The sequence below is a fragment of the Camelus dromedarius genome, chromosome 11 (genome assembly GCF_036321535.1).
Source record: "Camelus dromedarius isolate mCamDro1 chromosome 11, mCamDro1.pat, whole genome shotgun sequence".
NCBI lineage: Eukaryota > Metazoa > Chordata > Mammalia > Artiodactyla > Camelidae > Camelus > Camelus dromedarius.
The window spans coordinates 58,537,289-58,554,525 of record NC_087446.1 but is presented as its reverse complement, the minus strand read 5'-3'; the positions used below and the strand labels follow the sequence as shown (position 1 = coordinate 58,554,525).

Sequence of the window (17,237 nt, the reverse complement as noted above, 5' to 3'; positions counted from 1 at the left end):
TCCGGCTCCGGCTCCGGCTCCGGCTCCGGTTGCAGTTTGCAACCTCTTCTGCCGCCGCTACCAAGTCGCTGGTGGCTCAGGTGGCTCCGCTTCGATGTCCTAGTCCCGGGGCCCCTCCGGCCGGATTGGGCTGGGCTCCCCTCACCCTCGGCTGGAGTCATGAGGGTGAACGCGGCTCTGCAGGTGTTGGGCTTCCTCCTCAGTCTGGCCCGGGGCTCCGAGGTGGGCAACTCGCAGGCAGGTAAGCGGCGCGGGAGCACAGGCAGGCTCGGAACCCGGGATCCCGAACCGAGTGCGCGGGGTCCGGGAGGGCAGGGGCAGGAGCTTGGGCGGTGTGAGCCTGGGGGTGCTGAGCCCAAGCCCGCTGCGACCCCCCGGGTGGGGACCATCAGGCTCGGGTTCTCGGGCGGGGACGGGATTCCTGGACCACCATCTCCCCACCCCGGCCGCCTACCCCGCTCTGATTTGTCTCTTCGGATAGGGCTGATGCTTAAACAGTTCACACTTATGAGGGGCCCTGCAGCGAGGGGAGCTGGGACCTCCATTCTGTAAATGTGAGGGGATGATTGGAGGTGGAGATCTTGGAGGAAGCGGAGTTGGGGGAGTCTCGGTTTGCTCTCCCACCTCCTGCCCCCTGGGTCTCAGCCACCTCCAGTTTCGTTGTTTTGCCGACAGGGCGGAGCTGTGGAAGGGGGGGTGGGAGGTTGTTGTTCTCTAGTGTTGAAAAACAACAGCGGCACCTCCTCTTCCGTGAATGGGCCTGCCCTGGGAGGGCCAAGTCCAGGTGACCGCAGGGTGAGGGACCACGCAGAGGCTGACTGCCCGCTTTCCCTCAAAACAATAAAGTTGGCTGGTCCCCGACGTGACCTCTCTTTGTCAAGAGCCAGATCAATTCAAATATTTATTGAGCATCTACTATATACAAGGCCAGGAGCTGTAGGACCAAAGACTTCCAGCGGTATTTCTCTCTTTGTCTTTTCTCTCCCCAACCTGAGCGCCAGCAGGGCACCTCTCCCATCTTCTGAGCCCCTGTCCCGGGGAGCCTGTCTTAGACCTGCTTTTCCCACACCCCCATTCTGTTTACTATCTGGCTGTCTCTAGGAGTCTAGACAAGAGTCAGATTGCTCTCTATTCTTCTTCCCACTCTCATGCCAGCTGAGCCTACCCACCACTTTGGGGTGCCTCTGGGACCATGGACACCTGAGGGGTGCTGGTGTTGCTGGCATTGGAGGAATCCTGTTGATCTCCTCCCCTCCCCCCAGATCTCAGCTCGAGGTCTGGCACAGCCAGGGCCCCTTCCCCAGGGTGGGAGTGGGAGAAACACCTGTGCTTCCCTCACAGTTGCTGGGCCTAAATTTAGACCCTGGGATCTTGAGAAGTGAACACTCCCAGCTGGTGGAGGGCGGGTATCTGGGGAATGGAGTGGGACTGAGTAGAGTGACTGTCACTGTCCCATCCAGACTCCTGGAATCTTCAACTGGGAACCCAGGAGTCCCAGATCCTGGCCACCTTCCCTGAGGGAGACAGGAGGCAGGCTTGGTTGGGTCTCTTTACCCTTTATCTGGATCCTGCAGCCTCTGGGCATCCGGCCCTGTCTCAGTCCTTCTATAGCCCCTTTGTCCTGGCTGTGAAGGGGGTGGGGGACTTTGGAGAGGAGGCCTCTGGTTGAGGAGGGGCTGGAGATTCTTGCTCTGACCCACCCCAGTGCTCTCTACCAAAGGAGGGCCTGTGATACTGGCCCTCCCTATGCCCCTGGTCCCTGGTCCAGCAGGAACTTTATGATTCCCCTCCCCCACCCCTCCCCCAAGCTGCCTGGTTCCTCCTGAGAGGTGTTGTTAGTGCTCTTTTCCCGCCCAGCCCTTTGCTCCCTGTTTGTGTAATACGGACTTTACCCTCAGGGTGGCCAGGGACTGGGCCCTCTAACACTGTAGCCTCCCAGGCACGGACACTGTCTGCACAAACACATATGGGCAGGTGGGACAGATGGGGTCACCTGAAATACTTCCTAATGAGGAAACTTAAGGACAGAACCAGTTCAGACTTCTGGGCCAGTAGAGGAGCTGTGTACATGTTTGTGTGCGTGTGCGCGCGTGTGTGCGTGTGTGTGTACAAGTACACACCCTGCTTCCCTGTGCAGAAATCCTGGCTCCTCCCTTATCTGGGGAGAAGGGTTGCTGCCTTGACTTGGAAGAAGGGGTATCCTGCCAGGAAGGGGGGTGGGGTGGGGCTACTCTAGAAATGATTAAACTTCCTAGTCCTTTTCTTTTCAGCCCAAGGACCCTGGAGGTCCCAGGCTTCTCTGGGAGCTCCTGGCATATTTACCCTTCTGCTGGGTCCAGCTCACCCCTTTCTGGTCATGGGGAGTGATAAGGAATGGGAGCCCTTCAAAGGTCAAGTGGGCAGACTAGGGGTGCACTAGGAGGAGGGGTGGGGCCTCACCAGTCTCCCTCCCTCCATTCCTACTCCTGTCTCCCACTAGGCTGCCGCTGCCTCAGGGAAGGGTGGTTGCAACAGGTGGTAACTGCCGCCCCTCCCCACGGTCTCTCACTGGGCCTGAGGAAAGAGACAGGGATAAGCCTTCAGGGTCCAAGAGTTCCCATAGCCCCTGTGTCCTCCACACTTACCAGGTAAAGGAAGCCCCCGAGACTGACAGGCCTCCTGCTCCCTGAGTCTAGGCTCTCCCTGAGGGGAGTGAGGACTGCCATGTTGGAAGGCTTTTTAATGAATCTCCTCTGACAATGAAACGGGCTAGACGGTTTAGAATGGAGGCAGTCAACTGCTGTTTCCATCCAGCTTCTCTGTGTTTGCTGAAAAATACTCTAGGGCTGGAAAGTGATGCTGAGGGAACTTGAATGTGTTGGGATGGGGAAGGGAGTGAGAAGGGAAGCCAGAGTTTAGGAAGGGGGTGCAGGGTAGGCAACCAGCTCCTTATCTTCCAGCTTTATAGACAAAGCTCACAATGACCCCCCCCCACCCCCGCCACCACCAGAACGCCCCTCCTCTAGTGAGGTCACTTGTCTGAGCCCAAGGCTTGAGGGTGGAGGGGGGCTGCTGTTGAGGACAGGGTGTCTGGGGACAGGGTGGGGCAGCCCCCTCCTCCTAGATAGAATCGCCTCATTGTGGGCCGGACTGTGGCCCCGGGCACTGCCCCCACCCTCTGCCCCCATCCCACCCTCGGTAGACACAATAGGGGCTGTGTGCTGCCCCAAAGAGATATTTATTCCAGGACCTAGAGAGGCAGGATGGGGGTAGAGACGTAAGTGCCCTGGTTGGAGGGGGAGGGGAAGAGGAGGGTAACCAAATTGTGGCCCTTTTCTAACTTCTTTCCAGGGAGGGGAAAACAACCCCACATCCTCCTCGGTTAACTCCTTAGTATCCAAAGAAGCGCCCCAAAGAGGCACAGAGGAGGCCCAGGTGGATAAAGGAAACCTTTTCACCTTCCTTTTCGGGGGGGATGGTGAGGGGATTCTGGGAAAAGAGGAAGTTTAGGCTCTCAGTCCCACATAGGCCTTCATGTCTGCCTCTAGGGGTGAGGGCTGGAGGCAGCTGCCTTCTGGGCCTATTGAATGTTCCTGGAAGAGGGCAACCAAAGGGATGGTCTTGGGGAATGGGGCTGAAAACTTGTGTCCAGCCCTCTGCCACTCTCACCTCCACTTCAAATAGTGTGCCCTGGGACTCTGAATGGGCTGAGTGTGACTGGCGATGCCAAGAACCAGTACCAGACGCTGTACAAGCTCTACGAGAGGTGTGAGGTGGTGATGGGGAACCTCGAGATTGTGCTCACAGGACACAACGCTGACCTCTCCTTCCTGCAGGTTAGCATGCTCGACCTCCTTCCTCAACCCGTTCCCCCTTGCCCTCCCCAGAGACGCCTCCTTCATATCCTCAGTGCTACCCTCTGCTGGAGTTCAGCATTTCTAAGACTCTATAGTTTCTAGGATCCAAACCTGTGTTTCTGGGGCAATGATTGGAATCTGGGACCTGTGGTCTGGTCGCTATGGCCGGGGAAACAGGTGCTGGCCATGAGAAGGGGGCGGGGACAGGGAGGTGTTCTGCACCAGGGACCCACGTGGAGAGGCACCTGCCAATGGAGAGATGCCTGGGGAGGTGAGGAAGGGGTAAGCACAGACATGAGGAGCATGAGAAGCTCTCCTGGCATGAGGAGCTCTGAGAAGGAAAGGACAGGAGCCCAGAATTCCTCAGTCATTTCTGCTGCCTGTCTTCATTTGCAGAAGTCTATGTGGTACCATCTACTCCCTACTCCAAAGCAGGACTTGGAAAGAATTCAAGGAGTTAGGGATTCTCAGTGCCTCAGGGAGGGAGAGGGGATTGAGACTTTTCACCCCACTGTCCCTCTCACTGCTGTGATCTGCTCTGTCACAGTGGATCCGAGAAGTGACTGGCTACGTCCTTGTGGCCATGAATGAGTTCTCTACGCTGCCACTGCCCAACCTCCGAGTGGTGCGGGGGACCCAGGTCTATGATGGGAAGTTCGCCATCTTTGTCATGTTGAACTACAACACCAACTCCAGCCATGCCCTGCGCCAGCTCCGCTTCACTCAGCTCACTGGTCAGTTCCTGGTGATTCCTTCCCGTCCTGCCCCTCGGCCCACCTGCTGATGGTGACCCAAGACTGATCCCTCTAAGTGCTCCGCTCAAAGTCCCCAGCACTTTGACCACTATGGTCTGAGGGTCCACTCCTCCTTAGATAAAAGAGAGCCCTAACACGGAGCTGGGGCATCTGTCCCCTGGGGAGGGGCTGGAGCTGGAGCTGGGGCTGGGGCTGTTACTCATTCTTCTGACCCGGGTACTGTGTACCTTGATGTCCGGCCTTCCCTGGGGATGGGGATCCCACCTCCTTCCCCTTTGCAACCCCCCCCCCCCCCGGGCTGGAGGACTGCGGGGCTGAAATACCGCCTGGCTCCCTTCTACTTCTCCCTGTCCCAGTCACTTGAAAAGCACTCAGGTAGGGCTCGCGGGGGTGGGGGGGTGAGTCAGGGATCTTCTCTCCTTCTTTCCCTTCCCCTCCCCCACTGGCTAAACCGGATCTGGACAGGTGTCTGAGGAGGCAGGACTTTCTTTTGGCCGGGCTCCTCCTCTTTCTTACAGGTCCAGCCTTCTCTGCAGTTTGGATTTAATTGGACATATCCGCCCCTCCCCCCACGTCCCCAGCTCCCGACTCTGGTGGCCTTTCGGACCGGTGGGGAGGTCAGGAAGAGGAGGGCTTCCGTGACCAGCCCTGACCCTGTCACTTCTCTTCCCCACCTCAGAGATTCTGTCAGGGGGCGTTTACATTGAGAAGAACGATAAACTTTGCCATATGGACACAATTGACTGGAGGGACATCGTGCGGGACCGAGATGCCGAGATAGTGGTGAAGGACAATGGCAGGAGCTGTGAGTGGCCACGATCAAGACTGCTTCCCTGCCCCCGCCCAACCAGAGTGCCTCCTTCCCGCCCCACACCCCCATCACTTAGTCCTGATCTGAACCCACCTCTCCACTGAGCAAACTTCAGGCTCCAGACCCAAGAAGCCTGCCACCAGGAAGCAGGCCAGTCCCCTAGAATCTGAACCACGGAAGCAGGGAGTGAAGAAAAGGGGCTAAAGATTTCTGTGTTCTGAGTGAGAAACCAGATCTCTGGACCAGATATCCATTTCTCTTTCCACTACAACATCCTCCCTTCTTGGAACCTACCTACCCTGACTGCAGTCTGCTGCTCCCTGTCCACTCACTCGCACATACTCCTGCTCGGTGCAGTTTGCCAAGGAAGACCCAGATAACCAGGTTGGGACTGGGCTGAGCGAGGCATGTGTCCCAGGCCCTCCCCTCAGCGGCCCTGTGGGTGGTGCGGAGGCGTGGCTCCACCCCGTGCTGACAGGTTCACTTGAGCCCAGCCCTGCTCTGCGAAGGCAAGGAGGGCCGCTGCCCTGGCTCTTGCCTTCCCGGGACTGGGTGCCTGTGTGCTGACATCATCCTTGATGACTCGAGCAAGCCGTTCTTAGCCCTGACAGTCCCTCGTGTTGCTTTCTCTCCCAACCAGGTCCCCCGTGTCATGAGGTCTGCAAGGGGCGATGCTGGGGTCCCAGACCAGAAGACTGCCAGACATGTGGGTTTTCTTCCTTCTAAAAACTTCAAACTCGGGGGAAGGTATAGCTCAAGTGGTAGAGTGCATACTTAGCATACACAGGGTCCTGGGTTCAATCCCCAGTACCTCCTCTAAAAATTAATAAGTAAACCTAATTACCTTCCCCCCAGAAAAAGAAGATTAAAAAAAAAACTTCAAACTCACATACACTTTCATATCCTTGCTCACTTCAGCCTGTGTCCACACGGGGTGAGGGTGAGCCTAGAGGGCAGGAGGGTGAGTGATGGCCTCAGAATACAGTCCTAAGAGCTCTGACAGCTGTGCTTTCTCTCCTCCGCAGTGACCAAGACCATCTGCGCCCCTCAGTGTAATGGTCACTGCTTTGGGCCCAACCCCAACCAGTGCTGCCATGACGAGTGCGCAGGGGGCTGCTCAGGCCCTCAGAACACAGACTGCTTTGTACGTACGGTACCACCATTTGCCTTGTTCTGCAATGGGATGTGGGTTTTGGGGAGGAAGTAAAGGGATATCTGTAACATGAGTTTTATGAGCCTCCTGTGTTCCTAGGCTTGCCGGCTCTTCAATGACAGTGGAGCCTGCGTGCGCCAGTGTCCACAGCCTCTTGTCTACAACAAGCTAACTTTCCAGCTAGAACCCAATCCCCACACCAAGTATCAGTATGGAGGAGTTTGTGTCGCCAGCTGTCCCCGTAAGTGTCTGAAAGGAAGGAACGATGGTAGTGGAGCCAGGATTTTAGACAAAATTTTAGGAGGCAAAATGGATTGAGTTGGGTGGTTAATAGAGGATGTAGAGGCCAAATGGGTGAGATTATCTAATCACCCCTGATGTATGACCCCTGGGTCCCGTTCCCCCATCTACTTCCCCGTGACTTCCAGCAATTGCTCTTGGTTCTGCTTTTTGGATCAACAATGAGCAAGGGCCTTTCTAATCCATAAGATAGCACTTAAGGAACGTTAGGTTGTTGATTGGAGCCAATCCGGTGCAGAGGAGAAGGGAGGAGTTTCAGCTGGTAGTTGGCAGTGTTCCTCCCTCATCCTTAAGGGTGCCCTCCTCTTTCCTAGATAACTTTGTAGTGGATCAAACGTCTTGTGTCAGGGCCTGTCCTCCCGATAAGATGGAAGTAGATAAAAATGGACTCAAGATATGTGAACCTTGTGGGGGTCTGTGCCCCAAAGGTGAGTAGGTGATGGTAAGGAGTTGGTGAACAGACATCTTTCCCCTGCGACTATTCAGCCTCCACTCCCCAATGCCCACTGAGCCTCTTCTGTGTTCACAGCCTGTGAGGGAACGGGCTCTGGAAGCCGCTTCCAGACTGTGGACTCGAGCAACATTGATGGATTTGTGAACTGCACCAAGATCCTGGGCAACCTGGACTTTCTTATCACTGGCCTCAATGGGTTAGAGATTCTGCTTTCCTCCCCCGACCCCCCACCCCCTCCACCCCCTCACAGCTTGCTGTGTTGGTTCAACCCTTCATATGTGGAGCTGATCAGGAGTCTAGATCATAAAATCTTAGCAGTCACAGAGGACCTGACAGTGCTTAACTCAGTATCTCAGCCACGGCTTGAATCCCCTCAGAGACATCCTTAAGCAGTCCAGCTAGCTGAGTGGTAAGGGACAGGGACATCGTGTCCTCCTTGTTAAAGTTTTCTAAAAGTTCTTCCTTAAATTTAGATAAAAATCTGCCTCCCCGTGACTTCCAGCTATTTTCTCTAGTTCTGCTCCTTGATTTGGAGCTACAAAGAACAAAGGGACGTTCTAATCCATAGGGCAGTGCTTACAGTGAGTGAGTGTGTGTGTGTGTGAACGTGTGTGTATGTGTTTGTGTGAGAAACGTTAGGGCTATCTACACTAAAGTTGCAAAAAATGGTATAAAGTTTTCCCATACACTCATTACTCAGATTCTGCAAATGTTAACGATGTACCACATGCTTAGAATTTTTCTCTCTACACATGTGTGCACACACTATTCATGCTCTTGTTTTTTGGAACCACTTGAGGGTAAATTTCCAGACGTGGTGCCCCCTCATCCCAGTTACATTTAGGTGTGTATTACTTAAAAACAAGAACATTTGCTTACATAACCACAGTACAGTTGTTTAAATTAGGAAATCAGCATCGATACAAAGTGTTATCTCATCTACAGACCTTATTCAGATTTCACTAATTTATTTTACTAAGTCCTGGATCATACATTACATTCAGTTGTTCTATCTCTTCAGTCTCCTTTAATCTGTAACAATTCATGACCTTGACTTTGATGAGTACAGGCCAGGTAGTTCGGAGTGTTCCTCAGTTTGGGTTTGCCTGTTGTTTTCTCATGCTTAGATTCAGGTTATGCACTTTCAGTAGGAATACTTCAGATTTATTCTCAGCGTGTCCTTGCAAGGAAGCACGTGTTGTTGATTTGCCCCATCATTGGCGGTGAGATCTCTGGTCACTTGATTAAGGTGGTGTCTGCCAGCTTTTCTACTGTAAAATTACTGTTTTTCCCTTTGTAATTAATAAGCATCTTGTGGTGAGGTATTTGCCTGAATCAGTTTTTATAATAAGAGTTGCAAAATGATGATTTTCTAACTCCATTATTGCTTCTGCATTTATGCGGTGGCATTTTAGTGTTCAGAAGAGTTTTCCTTTCCTATTTATTTGTTTGTGTGTTTAATCTGTGTGGATACTTGTTTCATTCAGTGTTTCATAATCTCTTACGATCATTATTTCAGTTGACCAGTTCACTTGTCCCCGATCTGCTCATTGTGGGGCCCCTTCAAACTGGTTACCTGTATCCTTTGGGCTTGTACCCTTCATGCTTTGAGCATTTCCTTACTTTTTTTGCACAAGCTGCTGTAGCTTAAGTTATATTTCTCCTCCCTCAACTATTTCTCCAAAGAGCCCTCTTTCCTTCTAGTGGAGAATGGTATTCAGAAACTAAGTTCTAAGGCTGGGCATGTTCACTGCAACTGTGTTATGCCTCTGCTTTGTTGACTGGTTTCTACTGTTCCCTCCAGAGACCCCTGGCACAAGATCCCTGCTCTGGACCCTGAGAAACTCCATGTCTTCCGGACCGTGCGGGAGATCACAGGTGAGTGGGAGGAGAGGCTGCCCGTTCTGAGATGGATGGATGAACCACTGGCAAAAACCGCAGTATAACCACTTGAGGAAAATCATGTCCCAAGCAGCAGGGGAGGGACCAGGAGAACTCGAGAAAGGAAAGGGAGAGACTCCCCGCTCACATGCCTCTCTCCAACCCCTCAGGTTACCTGAACATCCAGTCCTGGCCACCCCACATGCACAACTTCAGTGTCTTTTCCAATCTGACAACCATTGGGGGCAGAAGCCTCTACAAGTGAGTAAGGGGTTTGGAGGTGGTGGTATCTCCATGCAAAGAACCCTGTTTCTCAGGCATCCCTGAGTGAAGTACAGCATTGCCTCATACAGTGGGAGTTTGATGGGGAAAAGGCAGAAGGAGAAGGATCCCCTCTCAGCGGGTCTGACTAGCCCAGAGCAAATTTGTTGAATGAAAGTGAATCCACTACACTGTCGATTTGCCCTTTGTAGTCTCCCCTCTCATCCCATCTCCTCGTTCTCAGCCGGGGCTTCTCATTGTTGATCATGAAGAACTTGAATGTAACATCTCTGGGCCTCCGATCCTTGAAAGAAATTAGCGCTGGGCGTGTATACATAAGCGCCAACCGGCAGCTCTGCTACCACCATTCTCTGAACTGGACCAGGCTGCTTCGGGGGCCTTCGGAAGAGAGGCTGGACATCAAGCATAACCGGCCCCGCAGGGACTGCGGTGAGGGAAGGGGCCCGCAGCGGGGTGGGCGGAGGGGGTCAGGAAGCAGCAGCTGCGCAGATCCTTCTGCCCTGCAAGTGGGAGTAGGACTGGGGGACAGAGCCAGGGAGGGTTAGGCTGGAAGCAGGAATTCAGGAGACGGCTTGTAAGGAGTCCTCAGCCTCCTCCTAACCCACCCCTTCCTTTCCAGTGGCAGAGGGCAAAGTGTGTGACCCACTGTGCTCCTCCGGGGGATGCTGGGGCCCAGGCCCCGGTCAGTGCCTATCCTGCCGAAACTACAGCCGAGGAGGTGTCTGTGTGACCCACTGCAACTTCCTGAATGGGTACAGTGAGGGCAGAGAGTCAAGAAGGGGTGGGGGAATGGAGCTGTTCAGGTGGCACCTGAAAGCTTTTAGACCACTTTCTGCATCTGCCTTGGTGGGAATTAGGTAGGTGGCCCGTGTTTGGGGGATCAGGACATAAAGGTGAGGCCTTGGCAGTGACCCCCTCCCTTTACCCCCTACTGCAGGGAGCCTCGTGAGTTTGCCCATGAGGCTGAATGCTTCTCCTGCCACCCGGAATGCCAGCCCATGGAGGGCACGGCCACATGCAATGGCTCGGTACAGTAGCAGCACCAGGATCTCTCAGGGAGAGAGGGCAGGGGCCACACTGGAGGGTCTAGGGAATGATATGGCCAAATCTCAAGGCCACAGAGAGGCACAGGGAGGCCAGATAATGCTAGGGTCTGTGGGTGGAGGGTCTTAAATGGCTGGGTTAGTCTTTGCTGGGGATTATGGAATTGACCTTGAGATCCCATTCTTCCTGACCTCTCTTCCACCCAGGGCTCTGATGCCTGTGCCCAGTGTGCCCATTTTCGAGATGGGCCCCACTGTGTGAGTAGCTGCCCATTTGGAGTCCTCGGTGCCAAGGGCCCCATCTACAAGTACCCAGATGCTCAGAATGAATGTCGGCCCTGCCATGAGAACTGCACCCAGGGGTCAGTGATGGGATGATAAAAGGGTGTTGGGGGAGGGTTAGGCGCACAGAACTAGGGGGAAGGAAGAGGGTGAGGGGAGCAGAAAGAAGAAAGGAACTATGACTTAAGAACTACTCCCAGCTGTGCAGTGAAGGATTGGAGAAAGGGACACTCACTAACAGCACAAAATGACACCACGTTTGGGGAGCCTGGAATAACTTTAGCTTGGGGGAGTTTCATTCAAGAGAGGGACTTGGAGGGGGTTGGGGGGCCATGTCTTGGGGTATGCTTTGGGCTCCAGGGTGGGATGCCATGGTAGGTCCGAGACAATGTTGTATGTTGGGGCTGCTGGCATTGAGCCTCCTGTGGGAGTCTCCCAAGCCCCCATTTAAGGAGGTGACTTTCTTCTCCAGGTGTAAGGGACCAGAGCTACAAGACTGTTTGGGCCAAACACTGGCACTCATCAGGTATGATGGGCTTGGAGAATTAGGAAGCTGGGGATATTTGGGGGAGGGCAGTGACCTGCTAGGAAGAGTTGAGTATCTACTGATTCTGGCCTTTGATATACAGTCTACTGTCACTGGACTCAGGATGCAGAAATCCAGGCTTCTGGCCTTCCCTTCCTAAAATGAACTTGCAGTAGCCTCAGGGGCTGGAGATTTAGGTTAACCCCTTCAGTGCTCAAGGAGATATGTAGGTGTGAATGTTAACTTCTTGCCCCAGACCTGCGCCATACTTTTAGGACAGGTATGGATGACATCTGTGAGGGAAATGTAGACCGAGGATAATGCCGGGCTTCTCTGTCCTGCAGCAAAACCCATCTGGCAATGGCTTTAACAGTGGTCATAGGATTGGCAGTGATTTTCCTGATCCTGGGCAGCACTTTTCTCTATTGGCGTGGGCGCCGGATTCAGAATAAGAGGGCTATGAGGCGCTACTTGGAACGGGGTGAGGTGAGTGCCTAGCTTACTCCTGAAATGTTCCCTATACCATCATCACGCTTTTAAGAGCCTCTTCCTTTCCCAGAGTTTTGATCCATTTCTTCAAGGAGGTAGTATGGTCCACATGAAAGGACTCTGGCCAGGGAAATGGGAGACGTTAATTCTAGTCCCAATTTTGCCATTAATTTGCCTCGTGACTTTGAAGAAGTTGCCTTTCTTCTCTAGGTCTCAGTTTATGCATGTATCCCAAGGGAACAATAACATCCATCCTTGCAGGATGGCTGTAAGGGTGAAAGGGGATGATGTATGTGAAAGTGCTTTGAGAAACAGAGAGAAAAGTACTGAAGGTGATAGTATTACCAGCTTTCTCCCCTACCCGCCGTCAATGGGAAAGCCCAGCCCTCTTGACCCCTCATCTCATGAACACAACTTCCTTAGTCCTCAGAGCCCATTACTCCCCAGTATGCCTGCAATGCTTTCTAAGACTAGAGACATCCCTTTTCCTGCTCCCACCCCTTTGGACTTTGCTGCCCTTGGCATCCACCTATGGGAGAGGGGGTTGGAAAGGGACATGGGAGTGGGCTATCCTGAGGACCTCCTTCCCATCTGCTCTTCAGAGCATAGAGCCTCTGGACCCCAGTGAGAAGGCTAACAAAGTGCTGGCCAGAATCTTCAAAGAGACAGAGCTGAGGAAGCTTAAAGTACTGGGCTCGGGTGTCTTCGGAACTGTGCACAAAGTGAGTGGCCCACAGGCAGTCTGGGGAGGTGGGGAAAGGAACTCGGGCGAAAGGGGAGAAAGGTTTAGGGAAAAGACTAGCCTGGGGAGAATAACCTTAGGCTGACTCCTGCCCAAAACTTCCCAGGGAGTATGGATTCCTGAGGGTGAATCAATCAAGATTCCAGTCTGCATTAAAGTCATTGAGGACAAGAGTGGACGGCAAAGTTTCCAAGCTGTGACGGACGTAAGTGAAGGCAGGGTGTCCTGTACACCACTAGGAAAGGGTCAATATTAGACACGATTATGAAGAAGCATGGTCTGGTGCCAACAGGTACTGTGTTAGCCACATCGATGTCCTCGATTGTTGGGGGAGCCCTGGTCGGGGTGCACATGAACCGGTTTGCTCCCTGGATAACCCTTCTTGTGTCTCTTAGCACATGCTGGCCATTGGCAGCCTCGACCACGCCCACATTGTTCGGCTGCTGGGACTGTGTCCAGGGTCATCTCTGCAGCTCGTCACTCAGTACTTGCCTCTGGGTTCCCTGCTGGATCATGTGAGGCAACACCGTGGGGCACTGGGGCCACAGCTGCTGCTCAACTGGGGAGTACAAATTGCCAAGGTGAGAGGAGGAGTTTTATGATGAAACTGGCTGGCTGGGGGCCAACAGGGAGGGGAGCGGGAGTCTGAAGTGCTGAGAGGTGTCTTAGGGTGTGGGGTGACTGACTCTCAAGGACCAATTCCCTGACCCTTGAGAATACTTCTTCCCCTACAGGGAATGTACTACCTGGAGGAGCATGGTATGGTGCATAGGAACCTGGCTGCCCGAAATGTGCTGCTGAAGTCACCCAGTCAGGTGCAGGTGGCAGATTTTGGGGTTGCTGACTTGCTGCCCCCTGATGATAAGCAGCTGCTGCACAGTGAGGCCAAGGTAAGGAGATGCAAAGCCTGGGTAAGGAGGCGGGGGTGGAATGAAGCATGGGGACGTGGAGCGAGCAGGTGCTGCAAGGTTAGTTCAAGGAGAGGAAGCTGGAGATGCCAGAAATAAAAGTTCAGAGAGCAGCAAAGAAAAGAATGATGGAGAACGTAGGTTTAGAAATGCTAGGAAAATGTGGAAATCAGCTGGTGACATCTCTGTCTCTAATCCTCCAGACTCCAATTAAGTGGATGGCCCTCGAGAGTATCCACTTTGGGAAATACACACACCAGAGTGACGTCTGGAGCTATGGTCAGTCCATCTGGATGCCCTCCAAACCATCACTGGCCCAAATTCCAAAGCTGTCTCTTGAGACCCCTCCTTAGACTCTCTAAGCCCTTCAGATCCTCTGTCAGATCAAGTTCTGCCTTCCCTTCATCTGCACGCCCATGTCTGCTCTTTTGCCATCAACTCTTCGTGTCTCCCTGTGCCAGGAGTGACAGTTTGGGAGCTGATGACCTTTGGGGCAGAGCCCTATGCAGGGCTGCGACTGGCTGAAGTACCAGACCTGCTGGAGAAAGGAGAACGGTTGGCGCAGCCCCAGATCTGTACCATTGATGTCTACATGGTCATGGTCAAGTGTGAGTTTCCTGCTGATGCCAGCCAATTTCTAAGTGACTTTCCTCCCTACTCTACTCACCTCTCATGGCTCTTTTCCTACATCTTACTCTCAGGTTGGATGATTGATGAGAACATTCGCCCGACTTTTAAAGAGCTAGCCAATGAGTTCACTAGGATGGCCCGAGACCCACCACGGTACCTGGTCATAAAGGTGAGTAGGGACTAGTAGGTGTCAAGGAGATCCAGAGAAAATGGTACTCCAGCTGGAACCAGGATCTACCTTAACAATCAACCACCTGCCCTTCTAGAGAGAGAGTGGGCCTGGAATTCCCCCTGGAGCAGAGCCTCCTGCTCTGACAAACAATGAGCTGGAGGAAGTAGAGCTGGAGCCGGAACTAGACCTAGACCTGGAGTTGGAGGCAGAGGAGAACAACCTGGCAACCACACTGGGCTCTGCCCTCAGCCTGCCACTTGGAACACTCAATCGGCCACGTGGGGTAAGGCACTTTCTAGTTATCCAAGACTTTCTGCACCCTGAGCCCTCTGCACACCTGTGCCCTCGTGAACCCTACAGATGTCCAGGTTAACTACACAAAGGCCCCCGTGGTAAGCAGATTTCTCTCTTAATCTAAGCCTCTTCCTCATTTTTTTCATCCTAGAGCCAGAGCCTTATAAGTCCATCATCTGGATATATGCCTATGAACCAGGGGAATCTTGGGGAAGCTTGTCAGGTAAGGTCTGTCTCTTTAGGAGGATGCTGAGAGGCTGGATGGCAGACTACTGTAGGATTGATAGGGGTAGTGTGGGAGACTTTAGAAGCCTCTGAGGTTTATTAATCAGTGTCCCACAAAAAAGAAGGCACTGAACAACCCAATCTCCTGCTAAACAAATCTCTCTTCCTCCCTCGTCTCTGTGTAAATCTCTGTGTATTATTTTCCTCTTTAGGAGTCTGCAGTTTGTGGGGGTAATGAACGGTGCCCCCGTCCAGCCTCTTTGCACCCATTGCCACGGGGACGCCTGGCTTCAGAGTCATCGGAGGGCCATGTGACAGGCTCTGAGGCTGAGCTCCAGGAGAAGGTGTCCATGTGTAGAAGCCGGAGCCGGAGTCCACGGCCACGTGGAGACAGTGCCTACCATTCCCAGCGCCACAGCCTGCTTACTCCTGTCACCCCACAGTCTCCACCAGGATTAGAGGAAGAGGATGTCAATGGTTATGTCATGCCAGATGCACAATTCAAAGGTGCCTGACTCCCTAGCACTTTCCTCAAGTCTTTCTTTAATTCTTTTTCTCCAGGCTCCTCTTAATCCTTTTGTCTTCTCTAATCATGTCCCTCCCTGTTCATTTTCCCCCAGCTTTCCCCCATCTCCCACTGCCTATTACCATGAAGTTCTCCACACCCCTAGCCTCTCTTCTCAATCCCCAGGTACCTCCTCCCGGGAAGGCACCCTTTCTTCAGTGGGTCTCAGTTCTGTCCTGGGTACTGAAGAAGAAGATGAAGATGAGGAGTATGAATACATGAACCGGAGGAGAAGGTGCAGTCCACCTCATCCCCCTAGGCCAAGTTCCCTCGAGGAGCTGGGTTATGAATACATGGATGTGGGATCAGACCTCAGTGCTTCCCTGGGCAGCACACAGAGTTGCCCGCTCAACCCCGTGCCCACCATGCCCAATGCCAGCACAACTCCAGATGAGGACTATGAATATATGAATCGGCGACGTGGTGGAGGTGGTCCTGGAGGGGATTATGCAGCCATGGAAGCCTGCCCAGCAGCTGAGCAAGGTTATGAAGAAATGAGAGCTTTCCAGGGGCCTGTACACCATGCCCCCCAAGTTCAATATGCCCACCTCAAAACTCTGCGGAGTTTAGAAGCCACTGACTCTGCCTTTGACAACCCTGATTACTGGCACAGCAGGCTTTTCCCCAAGGCTAACGCCCAGAGAACATAACCCCTGCTGTCTGAGGTACTCAGGGAGCATTTGATGGCAGCTAGTGCCTCTAGAGGGTACCCCTGTTCTCCTTAGTCCCTCTCCCTCACAGGTCTCAGCCCCTCTGCCCTAGTCCTTGACAATTCCATTCAACCTTTGGAGGCCTTAAACACTCGGACATGAAATTCTTGTGATATGTAGCCAGCTGTGCACTTTCTTCTCTTTCCCAATCTCAGGAAAGGAGACGGTTTTCCCTATTTTGTGTGCTTTCCCAATCCCATTCCTCAGCTTCCTCAGGGGAACTCCCTGGAGATATGAAGGATTACTCCCCATGTCCCTTTCTCTCAGACCCTGACCTGTTGAGACTAGGCTTTAAAGTGTGCCTTAGTTTCCCACTAGACTTTTACGAAAGAGGAAAGGGGGTAACCTGGCAGAGGAAAGTAAAATTTTGGCTTATGACTCAACTCCTTAGAAAAAATGAAAAGCTTAAAATTGTGTGAAGAGGTTGGGAGCAGATGATCGTGATTACTATTAATTGAGCGTTTACTATGTGCCAAGCATCATGCTAAACTTTACATTATCTCACTTAGTCCTTGACACCAATTCTGTGAGCTAGGTATTATCCCATTTTTACAAATAAGGAAACTGAGCCTTAAAGAGATTAAGTAAATTAAGTGGCAGGTCCAGGATTCAAAATCTTCCAATGCATGTGCTCTTAAAAGTACCAAGGAAAACTTACATAAGTCAGAGCCCTTTTAAGGGGCATTGTCTTCTTGTTTTTGCACTGAATCAAGTCTAACTCCGACAACCACAGCCTCCTGCTACACCTGGACTTCTCATCTCGGGAAGTGGGAGTAAGGGGGTGGTGAGAAGGAAAAAGAACTGGCCATCTTCATGTAAACCATAACCTATGTGTCCTATATAATCTCCACTTCTTACCCAAGGGACAGATTCACAAGGGTCCCCCGAGCTACTTTTGGGAGCTATTCTCACCCAGTGGTGGGAAGCTTCCAGTTGGGATACAAAGAGGACCCAGCAGCTTCAGGCTTCTGCCCCCTTGGATGGGAAACTGGGGGTATCTGTTGTTATCCTTGAAGTTTTTTGTTTTGTTTTTATACATGTCTGAATAAAAATGCCAAAGTTTTGCAGCTTCCTGTCTGTCAAATGAAAACCCTTAGTGTGAGGTAGACCTCCCCTTTTCTCTGTTCCTCAGCAGTGGACAGCTAGCACCGCATGCTGCCTTCTCTGTCTTCTGACAGT

The 17,237-nt window shown here is 52.7% G+C and overlaps 1 protein-coding gene across 3 annotated transcripts; it reads left to right on the top strand.

The window, feature by feature from the left end:
* The first annotated feature begins 13 nt into the window (after nt 1-13).
* ERBB3 (erb-b2 receptor tyrosine kinase 3) lies at nt 14-17,125 on the top strand. Of its 3 annotated transcripts, none has more exons than XM_064491115.1 (28): nt 14-241; nt 3,664-3,815; nt 4,384-4,570; nt 5,271-5,396; nt 6,043-6,108; nt 6,428-6,546; nt 6,655-6,796; nt 7,170-7,283; nt 7,385-7,505; nt 9,114-9,187; nt 9,361-9,451; nt 9,696-9,901; nt 10,098-10,224; nt 10,410-10,500; nt 10,723-10,877; nt 11,270-11,323; nt 11,668-11,809; nt 12,415-12,534; nt 12,661-12,759; nt 12,950-13,135; nt 13,289-13,444; nt 13,666-13,741; nt 13,924-14,070; nt 14,164-14,261; nt 14,359-14,547; nt 14,710-14,781; nt 14,996-15,290; nt 15,475-17,125. In XM_064491115.1, exons 1-28 carry the CDS (start codon nt 160-162, stop codon nt 15,996-15,998), a joined length of 4,011 nt encoding a protein of 1,336 aa, XP_064347185.1. In that variant the 5' UTR covers nt 14-159; the 3' UTR covers nt 15,999-17,125. The 3 variants fall into 3 exon arrangements, with proteins under 3 accessions (XP_064347185.1, XP_031319502.2, XP_031319503.1); XM_031463642.2 differs by having other exon boundaries at nt 10,092-10,224; XM_031463643.2 differs by lacking the exon at nt 14-241 and adding an exon at nt 3,232-3,256 and having other exon boundaries at nt 10,092-10,224.
* Nucleotides 17,126-17,237: the final 112 nt, after the last annotated feature.

Coding starts and splice junctions, on each gene's coding strand:
- ERBB3 (XM_031463642.2), top strand. CDS start 160: ATGAGGGTGAACGCGGCTCTGCAGGTGTTGGGCTTCCTCCTCAGTCTG. Junction 14,262..14,358: donor CACGGTACCTGGTCATAAAG/GTGAGTAGGGAC, acceptor CTGCCCTTCTAG/AGAGAGAGTGGGCCTGGAAT. Junction 14,548..14,709: donor CACTCAATCGGCCACGTGGG/GTAAGGCACTTT, acceptor TTTTCATCCTAG/AGCCAGAGCCTTATAAGTCC.